Source organism: Lycorma delicatula, chromosome 3 (assembly GCF_047948215.1).
Source record: "Lycorma delicatula isolate Av1 chromosome 3, ASM4794821v1, whole genome shotgun sequence".
Taxonomy (NCBI): Eukaryota; Metazoa; Arthropoda; class Insecta; order Hemiptera; family Fulgoridae; genus Lycorma; species Lycorma delicatula.
Window position 1 is genome coordinate 98,834,808 of NC_134457.1, and position 13,021 is coordinate 98,847,828.

General features: G+C 28.7%; 1 protein-coding gene across 12 annotated transcripts in view; it reads left to right on the forward strand.

Annotated features, from left to right (window-relative positions):
- Positions 1-13,021, forward strand: part of LOC142321817 (membralin) — a 261,594-nt gene that overhangs the window by 17,951 nt on the left and 230,622 nt on the right. For 9 of the 12 annotated variants that reach the window (XM_075360229.1, XM_075360228.1, XM_075360235.1 and 6 more), the window contains 3 exons: positions 2,263-2,554; positions 9,130-9,356; positions 11,866-12,065. In XM_075360229.1, coding sequence (XP_075216344.1) covers positions 2,360-2,554; positions 9,130-9,356; positions 11,866-12,065 — 622 coding nt within the window. In that variant the 5' untranslated portion in view covers positions 2,263-2,359. The remainder of the gene's footprint in view (positions 1-2,262; positions 2,555-9,129; positions 9,357-11,865; positions 12,066-13,021) is intronic. The other 3 variants (XM_075360238.1, XM_075360239.1, XM_075360240.1) reach the window with 1 other exon arrangement.

Below are 13,021 nucleotides of genomic sequence, written 5' to 3' on the forward strand. Positions count from 1 at the left end.
GATTCAAAAAATAAATTATTCAGAGAAATAAAAAGTAAGAAATAATTTTCTTTAATTTATAACCTTTCCTCTCAGATTTTCCTGGACTAAGGCAGGATGAATTTGGTGAATGTCTTACATAGCCAGATGTTTTTTTTTGATACCAACCTACTTAAAGTAGTATAATATAATAGTAGTGAAGTAAATTGATTGAAAGTATTTGTTCAGTTACAAATTATGTCTACTTAAATTAACATTATGACATGAGCCATTGTATTAACATTCTTTTGGTATAGAAAAATTAATAACTGTTGCATATTTTACTAAGTAATTACTGTATTGCGGTAGGATTTCTTTTGTGTTCATTATTACATTTATTAACAAATTCTTTTCTGTGAATTTTTTGGTCATTTTAAAAAATTGTTAAAAATGCAAGTGATAAATAAATAAATTTCCTTAAAAAGGTGAGCTGTTTAGGAGTTTTGTTATTACTTTTATAATGATCAAGTTTGCACAATGTTGTAATCTTCTGAGCTTGCATCAACTGTGATAGATTGTTGCTCCTTCATTTCAGTTACATTTCATATTTTTTCCATATCCTTTATATTCTCTTCTCTAGTTAGGTGCAGATGGAATTGGTTTGGCTAATACAATATCTGTGTGTGGAAGGCTAGACAAAATGGTTACCAGTGGATCTATTGCTTCTATAGTGGGATGTAGTAAATTGTTGCTTGGCTGATGACTTCTCTGGGCTCCATTTGAAGATTAAAAAAAGCGCACATGTTTGTGGTTGAGATCCTTTGTGGATAATCTGGTGCATCGTATTCATTCCTTAATTAAGCAGGTGCTGTGGTTGCTACTTCAACAGTGAGTTATTATGAAAGAGTTCAGTTTCTTACTAATGTGCTAAGGTAGTTTTTCAAATGAAACCACTTGTGGCTGCCCCTATTCTCAAGATAGTGACCCAAGAAAAAAGGAATCCTTTCTATAAAGAAGAGGATTCAAGGAAAGATGATGAAAGAAAAAGGGGTTAATCAACTCACACAAGGGCTATCTCTGTTAAGGGTGGTTTGGAGTAGTTTACTATCTTATCCAGAATGACATTATCCTTCAAAATGATCTTTTCAAAGCCATTATGAAGCTCTTAGAAGTGCTGCTGTTATTGGTGTTTGTTTGAAATGATGTTGAATAGTATATTTAATCGTTGCTGTGTTTATTCATCCAATTTGTTATTTTTAAAAATTAAGTTTGATTTTTAAATTCAGTATTGATTGGGAGTTGATTTTGTGACTTCTATATTCTACTTGTAAAATTTTCAATATTTTGTTAAATATCTGTATAGTGCCCAGTTTCTATATGGTGATTCACAAGGATCAATTATATTTTTGTTTGTAGCACTGCCCTTTGTATTTTTATCATTATTTAATTTGAGTAGTCCTAAACCGTTGTGGTGTTGTCAGTATGTGGTTTGTTACTGTTCTCCATGATACTTCTTTTCTGAGAGTGTTGGTGTTTGTTTGAGCACTGATCGATGTAATGTTAGCTTTTTTTTTTTTTTTGTTTTTTTCCAGGTGTATGTTTTTGATTTTTCTTTGTATTTTATGTAATCTGTTATTTATATAGATATAGATACATGAATTATTTTATTCTATTATCTGTTAACATTCGATTAGTAAATATATATATATTCTAATAATTTTTAAAATTTTTAAATAAATAATTTAAATTATTTATTTTATATACCAGATATATTACATATCTTTTATAAGTACTATTTTTGTAAGTACATTTTACAGAGTTGCTTTTTAAATTTGATTTTCAAAAAAAATTTGTTTAACCATATTTTTTTATATCTTTGATTTTATATATATATAAAATTTATAAAATAAAAACTGTTTTCCATTTTGAAATTTTGAATTTTATTATGAATGTGTATTTGCTGAAAGTGTATTATATGTATTTGCTGTCCAGTACTGTTTCAGTAATGGACAGCAAAATTTGCATATTCGTCCATAATAAATTACAAAATTTTCAAAAAAAACCATTTTGACAAATTACAAATTATAAATAAGTATGTTGTAATATAATTATAGAATTTAATACCAACTGAAGGTGCAGGATCTGCGAAAATCGATTTTTGGATTTAATATGGTAAGTTTAACTTACCTATTCACTGTGTTCTTATGGTTTATATTTCATTTAATATTAAATATATATAAGTGTAATTATATTGTATTGTCTTAGCAGAATCCTGTATAACTTAGATTAATCTATACATTGCAGATAGCAAGATCAAATGCTGCATTATTGGTGTTCTGTTCTTATCACTGGACCTGATATCATAATCTGAAATATTAACATCAAAAATATTTGTTCAACAATGCCTGTAGATCTTGGTGGCGCAGAAAATAATCCTACAAATAATAACAGGAATAGAAATAACAATAATGCAAACCCTCTCATTAATGTCCGGGATAGATTATTTCATGCACTCTTCTTTAAGGCAGCTCTTACATATGCAAGAACTTTCCCAAGACCTGTTAGACGCTTTATTGAATTTGCATTTCTTCTCAAGGTAAGATTATCTATAACTTTTTAATATGGTATTAAAAACTTATAATTTTTTAAATAACTATTAATTTTAAAGTAGGATTTTGGTAGGTATCGTTCTTTATGAAAATTGGTTTTCAGTTTCATAAACTGCTGCAGGTCTTACATTTCTTTTGAACACATACATTTTATATAGATGGCGTTGTTACATTAATGTAAGCTGCTGTTTATGGTACTAGAATTCAGCACTATGAAGGTCTGTTGATGCTAGTTGGCTGTAACTCAATAGTTGTAGTTATAGCAAGCTTTTATTGTTAACAAATTTGTAGCTTTATTTATTGAGCATGTATATATTCTTCGAACTCTGTTAAAAATCTTGCTTCTTTATTTTGGAGAAGTATGGTGCTATTCTAATTTGCTTAAAGTGCAAATGAAATTTAAATGTACAGATATATGTAAATGGTGGTATATATTCTACTCCATTTGTATGAGACAGTAGTATAGTAAGCCCTTATTTTACATGGGGCTATGTTTCAGCAAACCTTCGTGTAAATGAAAACCTCATAAATTAAAGACATTACTTAAGTACGATTTTTCAGGTTAGGTTCTGATGAAAACATTACTCTACATTACATTATAATGATATTTTATTGAACTCTGTTACATTTAATGAAAAAATATGCAATAATTAAAACAAAAAAATGACATTGTATTCAATTTAAAAACATGAAAAATACAGTACAAAATGTGCATACATACATACGTACATACATAATATTTATTGTTTTACGAAAAAACTTGTTATTGTAGTTTGGTTTTCTTTATTTTTCAGAATTTGTCTCTCTTCTTTGTAAGGTGTTAAAGCAGCTTTCATTTCCCTCTTAAATTTATGACTTTGGTTACTGTTTGGATAGAAATAATTTTGATGATTTTCTCAGACATTTTAAAAACTGTATTTAAATGATTCTAATGTCAATTTCTTCAATAAAATAGGATCTCTTTCTTCATATTCATCATTTTCACTGTCATTTTCTCCTGTTATCTCTAAAATGCCATCATTAAGTTCATCATCATCTAGCACTAGCATTGTTATCTTTCCTCTGCTTGTAAGTAACTGAAATCTTCTCTTGGTAACTCTTCCTACTGTGGTTATTTCTTCACATGTTTCTCAACGTAGGTAAGGTTTGTTCTTCTTTAATTACATCTGACCATAGTTTTTCCAACATGCATTTAACGTCTTGCACTGCAATTATCTAGTGATTGTTTTATATTCATAATGCAGTCAGCAATCACAAAGTTTTTCAATAGTTGTTCAATGTTAAACTTCTTTTTCTCTCCAGATGGATAAAAATGTCTTTAAATGTTCATTGTATATAATAAGCTTTAAATGTTTTAATTACATGCTGATCTAGAGATTGCAACAATGATGTATTCGGTGGCAAACATTTTACTTTAATAATTTCATCTGCATCTTTTACTCTCTCGACCGGGTGTCCAGGAGCATTATCTGAAGAACCTTAAAAGCTAAATTTTTTGAATTCAAATAACACTTACCATCTGGCATAAAACTGTTATGAAATCAGTCTATGAAAAGTACTGCTATGAAAAGCTTGGCTGATAGCACACCAGAACATTGGCAATTTTTTTTTTTATTATTCAAACTATCATTGGTTTAACAAAATAATCACCACTAGCATTTGAACACAACAATAATGTTAATCAGCCTTTAATGACTTTAAAACCTGGTGCCACTTTTTTTTTAATAAAAACATGTATTTTCTTCTACTTGAGGCCCATTTCATCAGCGTTAAACACCTGTTCAGGAAGATAACCTTCTTTTTTGATGATCTTGGCAAAACATGACTAGTAAATCCTTGGTACTTTGAAATCTGCATCAGCAAATTTGCCCTACAGTTTTATGTTGTGCAGATTGTGATGCTTTTTAAAGTTTTTGAACCAGCGTTATAGCTGGCATTAAACAACAAAGTAGATGAACCCGACATAGCTACGTTATTATACAATTGTAGTGCTTTTTTGTGAATCATTGCTGAAATTAAACAAACCCTTCTTTGTGTGGATCATCAATCCATGTGATTAAAACCACTTGCAATTTTTTCTAAGTACGGATCTCTTTCATATAACACGCTTTTGCTGACTGTGTAGCTCTCAATGCAATGCTTTGTTGAATCTTTGGTATATTGTTCCTAGTGGTTCTGACAGACGAATCATTAAGTTTAAATTTTCTTTCAACAGATGCTGCCATTTCATTTAACAGTGTTAAAACGTGTTTTTATGTTTTTTCTTTAATGTGATATCACACATTTTAAAATAAGAAAACAATATCCAGAATTACAATCTTCTTATACTGATAATAATAACTGAATATATAGAGCAACAAGAACATGAGTTTGCGCTGGTATTGCTATGTTGGTGCCAGTAAGGAGTTAAAATATTATACACATAGGCGCCAGCATGATGCATTATTGAGACGTTAAACATTGCCTAGTCATCGCAAACAAAACACATAACTGTTTTAATGTTAATGTCCCTAAGAACCCGTCAGCTTTTGCACTATATATAATGAACCATATGTATCATCATACTGCACATAACCAAGTTTTTCAGTGTAAGAGTAAAATAAATACTTGACACTATTACTTGACCATGTATAATCACAATTGTGTAAAATAAGGGCCTACTTTATATAGAATTTAAAATCAAGATATTTTTTAATTTACTTTTGAGCACTTACTTTTGAAATTTATAAGCAAGAGAAAATATTACACAGGCTATAGCTGATATGTTAAGAAGTTAGATAGTATATGTAAAATAACAATTTTCAATATTTTACTTCTTACAATAAGAAATAAGTAGTTAATTGTCACTTAATTTGTAACCTAACTACTCCAGAAGCATTTTTGTGTTCGCAATGTTATGATTGTAAAACATTACAGAATTCAATTGAATTTGATAATTCATTTTAATATTATTGCAGTACTGGTTGTAGTAAATAATGATTAAAAAAAAACAAAAAATGGTGAATAGCAGATACTGTTTTGGCTGACTTTTCAAGTCAGATTTATATGAAAGAATCTATTTTTATAGATGGCTCTAAAATAAAATTATATGAAATCTATTGTGTTAGCAGTTAAAAAAATAACTTTCTACCCTCTGGATTTTTTTTTTAAATATCCCGTAGTTAAAAATACTAAAATATAGATTATAAAATCTTGAGTATTTGGATGTTAGTGTATTTGTGGTGATGCTAATGTGTGTGTGTGGCTTTATAGCTTTGGATTGGTTTAACTTACAGTCGTGAGTTTGGTATGTTAGTTTGAGAATTAATTCTGATAAAAAACAATCAGATGATAGATGGGGATAGGGATTAAGGGTTGTTGTATCTCAAAAGAGGCTGGACTTAATGGAAAACTTTACATTAATGTGTCTTTTAGATTATTAAAAATAATATTATCTCAAAATACCATCAGAAACTTGTCAAGATTAGTGGTATCACTAAAAATTTGTGTGACTTTAACTGTTGAGAGATTTAGCTATTTTGTATTTTGATAGCTTTAACTTGACATTAAGGTAGTAGCATAACATATCTTCAAATAGAATGCAGTTGTTCGACAGTAATGTGCACAGGAATATTCTAGTTTTTAAGCATAAATGAACCGTATAATTTGTCTACTACAGCTTCACTTTTTAAACAAATTGTGGAACTGTTAATATTTGACATTTCTACAAAAATAACATCTCTTAGACCTATTCAGAGTAATCCACATATGAATAAACTGTTTTTATCCATTGTGTTTTATGTCAGTAAATGTTAAAACTTTTATGTCAGTACATTAATACTGTTTACATGAAATTAGAGTCCAGTTAATAGCCAGCTTCTGATTATCCATGACTGGCTTATCTATATTGTATCTTAACAAATTTTATGTTTTTGTAAAAAAATTTCATTTAACAGCTTGTTAAAAAGTTAAAAGTTAGTACAGTGTTTAATTTTGATTTTTTTAAATTTATTAGGGATAGAGTATTCCCTACGGGCAAAAAATGCCCCCAAAAGTAAGAATAGGCCGAAAAATCAAAACAAACTGTCATGGTTTTGTAGATGATTTGACACTGCTAGCAGACAACATTGCCGAAGCTAAATCACAGATAATATTAGAACTTCAAAACACTGCAAATAAAATTGGTCTCGAAGTATCATTTGAAAAGACAGAAATTATGCCCAAAAAACCAACACGATTTAAAGAAGAAAAAATATATGAAAATAAAGTAGTAACAATTTAAAATACCTCAGAGGAATGATAACTAACAACCTAGATGAAAAAATCTCAATCCAAATAAGAAGAAACAAACTAGCTAAAGCTCAAAAATCAACCTGGTACACTTAAAATAAAAAATACCAGTCAGTGAATGCAAAAATAAGATACTGCAACACAGTTATAAAAACAGAAGCCCACTTATGCAGCAGAAACACACTTCCACCTGAACAAACAATCAAAGACAGACAAACTGTAGAAGAATTGGAAGGACTTGTATGAATAAAAAGTACCAGAAAGATGGGCAATGGTGAATTGTGCCCAACAAAGTTTTAAGAGTTAGAACCATCACTGATACCATGCATAAGAGGTGACTAGGATTTTTTGGACATATCATGAGGATGCAGGATTTAAGATTACTAAAACAGGTAATGCAGTACAATCTCGACTTGAAAAACACGAAGACAGGATGCAGTTGAATCAGCAAAATAAGAGAGGATCTGATGGAAATTGGTCTTACAATAGAAGACAGCACAGATAAGATAAAATTAAACAAGAAAATCAAGAACAAAAACAGTCGCTTCATACTCGCAAGAAAAAACTTACAACTTTTTAACACTAGAAAGAGCACAAAGATCATAATGTAAGAAAAAGTACTGCGAGGACCACAAGGCCCAAACAGTCCCATCGAAGAGACTTCGTTAAAGAACTAAGTGGTCCTATGTAGTCATAAAAAATAATAATAATACTACTGTATGAACTCTAAGAATGACAAGTCATCATTATTCTTCATGATATTATGGAAACTAAGAAGTTAGATTAAAAGAAAATGTTTTGCATCTAAAAGCAACAGTCAGTTACTATTTGTTAAAAAAATAAATTTATTTAAGTGGTATATAATATTTACGTTTGCTTTAGAACCAATTTCATAGTTTTGTCTACTATTTATTAATAGTTATTTATATAAAAGTGAAAAATTTATAGTACCTAAATTTATCAGTTATTAATAATTGTTTAAATTTTGTAAAGATATTTTATTACATTTTTATTTTAAAGAATAATTATTTTATATTTTTATTTTTATTAAAAAATAAAAAGTTAAAAGTTGAGTTTGGATTAAAAGTCACAGATTGGTTTTTATTTGTAATTCTCTCTCTGTTGATTATTACTGAGAATAATCAGGATTTGCTATATTAAAAACTAACATATATATAATTTTGCCATTGTGAAGATTGTAAGTATAATCGAGTAATTTACCTTATCACCTCAGCTTTATTTTAAAAAAAATTTGAGTTTTTAATGAAGGCATTTTACATCAATAAATGTGTGACAGTTAAAGGTATAAGGGTTTTTAACAAAACTTCTTATATTTTGGAATAGACCAGAATAAAATTTGTGCAATTTTAAACTCTATTTATTGGTTTAACAACCTTTATTGGTCTAAAATTATTGGTTTATTGGTCCAAAATAACCTTCTTCAGTTTATTTGAATATTACATCTCTTCAAATTAAATGTACCAGGTAGTGCTAAACTGCCAGTTTTGGTGAGCTTGGGTTAGTAACATTTTTATACATAATTTTGCCCATGTACTACTGGATTTTCCACAAATATGTAATATTCTGTAATATCATTTAAGTAATGTAGTTTCCACATTTTGTTATTTCACAAATGTTTTTTTTTTTTTGGTGTACTGTCTTTACTTACACTAGCAGTAGAGTTGAAAAAAATGTTTATTGGAAGTGTTGGATCAACAACCTTAATTACTGTTAAATGCTATACACTAAGTCGTCGAAAAAATTTTAATCTTTATAAGTAACTCTCTCTTACATTAAATATGTTACTAACTAAGGTAGTAAACTAGTTAGAAATCAGGTTTATCCTCATATTCCAGTAAGTAATTTATACATATATATATGTAATTTTTTAATTAATATTTTTTAAATTATTATAATTCATGTTATCTGTAAACAAAATATTTACTGCATTATTGAATGGAACTTTTCAAATTCAAAATTGTAAGTCATGAATAATGTGGTCTTAGTTCTGGAGAAATTAAAATTTAAAATTTTATACTTTACAGCCATCGCAATCTTTCCTCCCTTCAGATCTGGTAGCTAAAGGGTTAAGCATCAAAAGCACAAAAACAATTAGTTATTTTACCACTTCTGTAGTAGTCATACATTAAGCTCTATAAACTGCTAGACAAATATAAGAATATTGTTGTATCTAAGATTTTCTGAATATATTTTTTTAAATGTGGAAATGAATGAAATGTATAAATGGTAGAAATATAAATTGTCATTGATTTATGTGTTTTTACAATTACAGGCAATGGCTGCATTTTTTGTTCTTGTTTATATACATATTGTTTTTTCACGGTCACCAACTACCTGTCTTGAGCATGTACGTGATACATGGCCACGTGATGGAATATTGCGTGTTGAGATAGTAAGAACTACTGATGATGCGGTGTCTAGTTCTACTGGAAATAGTTCTCCTAAAAAGAAAAATGAAGATTATTTTAATACTTACATCGGTACATTAGGAAGAGATGGGTGTGTGAAAATTTAATTTTTTTTTAATATCGAATAGGTATAATTTATTTCATTTTTTATTTTTGGTTTAATTTTTATTTCCCTGTTCATAGATATACAGGATTTCAAAGAAAATTATAAATATAATTTTGATGTTTGTAAACTAGAGAACCTTTGCATGTGAATGCCCAGCTAAAATTTCAGTCATCATATATTAAGTGTATTGTGTTAATTCTATAAATAATATTAGAGTTGTCTGATTTCTTTGATCTTTTAAGTGAAATAATATTTGGTAAGTGATCGTGCACTGCTAGGCTAGACTGTATTGTCATTAATTGAATATGCGATAGATAACATTGGAAATAAGTATGTGATTTCCTGAAGACAAGAGTATTTTATCACAACTTTTTGAAGGAGCATATATCAGTTTTTCTCACTGGGAGGGGTTTATGAATTGTATTTAACACAGTTGCAATAAATACCCATGTTTAAATTTCTTTATTACATCATTTAATCTTTCTTCTTTTTTATTACGTTAGTAGTGATTTTATTAAAACATTGCCTTGTAAGATTGGATAGATTATAATTTTGTAGCATAAAATATACAGAATTTTATGTATATACAAAATAAACTAACTTTTTAATAACTAATATACAAACTGTAACTGTGGGATTAAATTTTTTACTGCTTTGTATAAGGGCTAAATTGAAAGTAATGACTTCTGTAATTTCGTGAACAGAGGTTGGCATATATGAAAGAAAGATTTGTTGAATTTTTTGATGCAATCTCACTTTCTTAATCTCAATCCTTACGGTTACATACGTCCAGTTATAGTTTTTAAATAAATAAGATAGTTAACGTTGTTATGGACTGAAATTCAGGCAGTTTCAAAAGTTTTATGGATTTTAAAAAGTTATACTGACCAAATTTATGGGCAGTTGGTTGCTTTGAATGGCATTAGTATGATGATTTATTTATAAAAATTACCTCACTATAATAGAATTAATGTGTATAGTGAAAACTGTGTTCAACAGCTATCAGTCATCACCAGTATTGTAAAGTAGCACATTGATGAAAAAAAGTCATTGTGTCTGCAATGCTAGATTTGGAATTGATTTCCTAGGAGAATTTTAGAACAGTTTCTGGTAAAATTCTTTACAAAGTTTTCTGTAAAAGATAATTTTCATCCATTAAAACATGATATTTGTTAACAGAAGATTTAGAAAAAAATGTGATTGGGGTTTGTGTTGGAATTTTTGACATTTTATGTATAAAAAGGTGATTGTTTTCTTGATTTAGTTATTACTGTGGGTGAAATGTGAATGCTTTATTGGATTCTTGTCATGAAATGGCAGTCACCAGAGTTAGAATTTCCTTCAGTCACTAACACAACCTCCAAAATATAAGAAAAACCTGTCTGTCGTGCTGCACGTAATGATAATTATTGCATAAGCTCAGTGGTAGTAATGACATTTACCATTAATCATGTTAGTCCATTGATAAATGTTCCAGTAATGTAGTTCAGAGGACTTGTGCTGTTGGATGATTTACTTATAACATTCTGCAGTTGTTACATGGCATTTACTGGGGGAATTAAGATGGGGTTTTCAAGCATTAGTTAAGTGGATTGAGATGCAAAGGAGTATTTTATTTATTTAGTTATAGTGTACATACATTCCAAAACATAGTAAACTGAGTTTGTGAATTTATCAGTTCTTACATAATCAACTTTGATGTACATGTATAAAATATATGCAATAAATGTATTATTTTGATTAAAAAAATTCTTAATTTTATTATTTTCATATTAAATATTGTAAGAAATTTTACTTTCAAGGTAGCCTGTATAATATTGTTCTTAAAATAGAGTAAAAAATTATTTTATGTTTCTGGAGTGTTTAAATGGTTTTATTGAGCTGAATTTTGGAAATTTAAGAGCATGAAGTTAGGGTAAAATATTGATAGCCAAAAGGGTTGTATAATAAATCAGTCTTAATAAATCACGGCAGTTAAATATCCTTATTACAGTTTACCTGCATGCCTTGGGTTATTACTGTCTAATGATCTTAATTGTTAGTGTCACTTTAGATATGAAAGAAAATAATACATATATTTGTGATGAAATGTACATTAGTATTGTAATATAGTGTAATGAAATAATTACATTTGTGTATATCCAGTTAAGTCTTACTTAAACTGGTTTTTGTTTTTGCCTTAACAGTTTTTTTTTTTTTATTTACTCCGCTCTTTTATCATTTCATTAATATGTTGTATATTTTACATTCCTTTGCCATATCCTTTTTTTCTTGATTTATTTTAATTTTTATCCTTTTTTTCATTTATGTCAAACATTCCTATTTTCCATCACTTTCATCCATTGCTTTATTTCAATTATCATTCTCTGGCTTTCATGTTGCCCATATAATCTATACATTCCTTATAATGTATGCTATAGCTCAAAATCATTAATTCCCAGTTTTTTTAGAATATCAACTTTCTAGATAAAATCTGATTTTATGTAAATTTCAGGTTTGTTTACATAGAACCTTCATCAGTTGATCAAGTAGATACAGTCTCTACATTGGATAATGATACGGTTACCATTAGCAGTGATATTGGTGGTGCAGAAGCAGCAACTCATACTAATTCTAATATTGAACAAGGTACTGAGAGTGTAACTAGTCTAAGACCATCACATCCTGTTAGGCATAATAATAATAATTCACAATGTAAGTATTTCATTGTTACTGTTTGCTAACATGCACACACATATCCATAACACACATACATTCTGTGAAAGTCTATTAAAGCAAGAGCTGTTCATGGCTAAAAAATGTCACAGTGAACCTTTGTTATTATTGAATTTGTATGATTGTCATATTATCTAGCGTTTAAAATCCTATAACGGGAATATAATTTTGAGCTCTTTTTATCCATTTTTTAAATTTGACTTGCTTTTTTGCTTGCAACAGAATGCATTTTATTATATGTGAGTGTTTGTACATATGAGGGCTATCCAGAAACTATGTTTTGCTCTTGTTTAAAAGGAGTAGAAGTAATGGCACCATCTTTGTGGTCATTGCTAGCCTGACTCTGTAACATCAAGCTGTAATATGTGGAGGACTATGATGCGTCTTGTTGATTTTTATAAGTATTTTATAAGTGTGTGCTGTTAAGGAAATCCTATCAGTTATAAAGTGAGGTTGGCTATTCGATTTCTTTTGACAAAAAATTGCACATCATTGAGATTTATTGGAAAGTATAGGATGTTTGTGGGAAAGATGTAATGAGGCAATAGTGCTTTATGTTTAAAAATGGTCGCTCAAATGTTTACGATGAAAAACAATGTGACCAGTCTAGTGTATTGTGTCTGATCAACTGGTAGCAAGTTGTTGAAAAGATTTGCATTAATCTATACTTTACCATTATATTTACAGAGCTTTCATTTCATTTTCTGAAAATTTCATGTAGCCTTTTGCGTGAAGTTGTGAACAAAAAATTATCATAAGTTTGGGTTAAGTTGGGTTCAAGAAAATGGCTAAAAAACCAGGTGGCGGAATTTTTTATGCAGGGATACAAAAATTCATTTACAGATATGACTAAAGGTAGATATGCCTCAATTTATTTGATGATTTGTGTAGAAAAATAGTTCAAGGATGTAGTTTCAGTTGTATGTAATAAATTT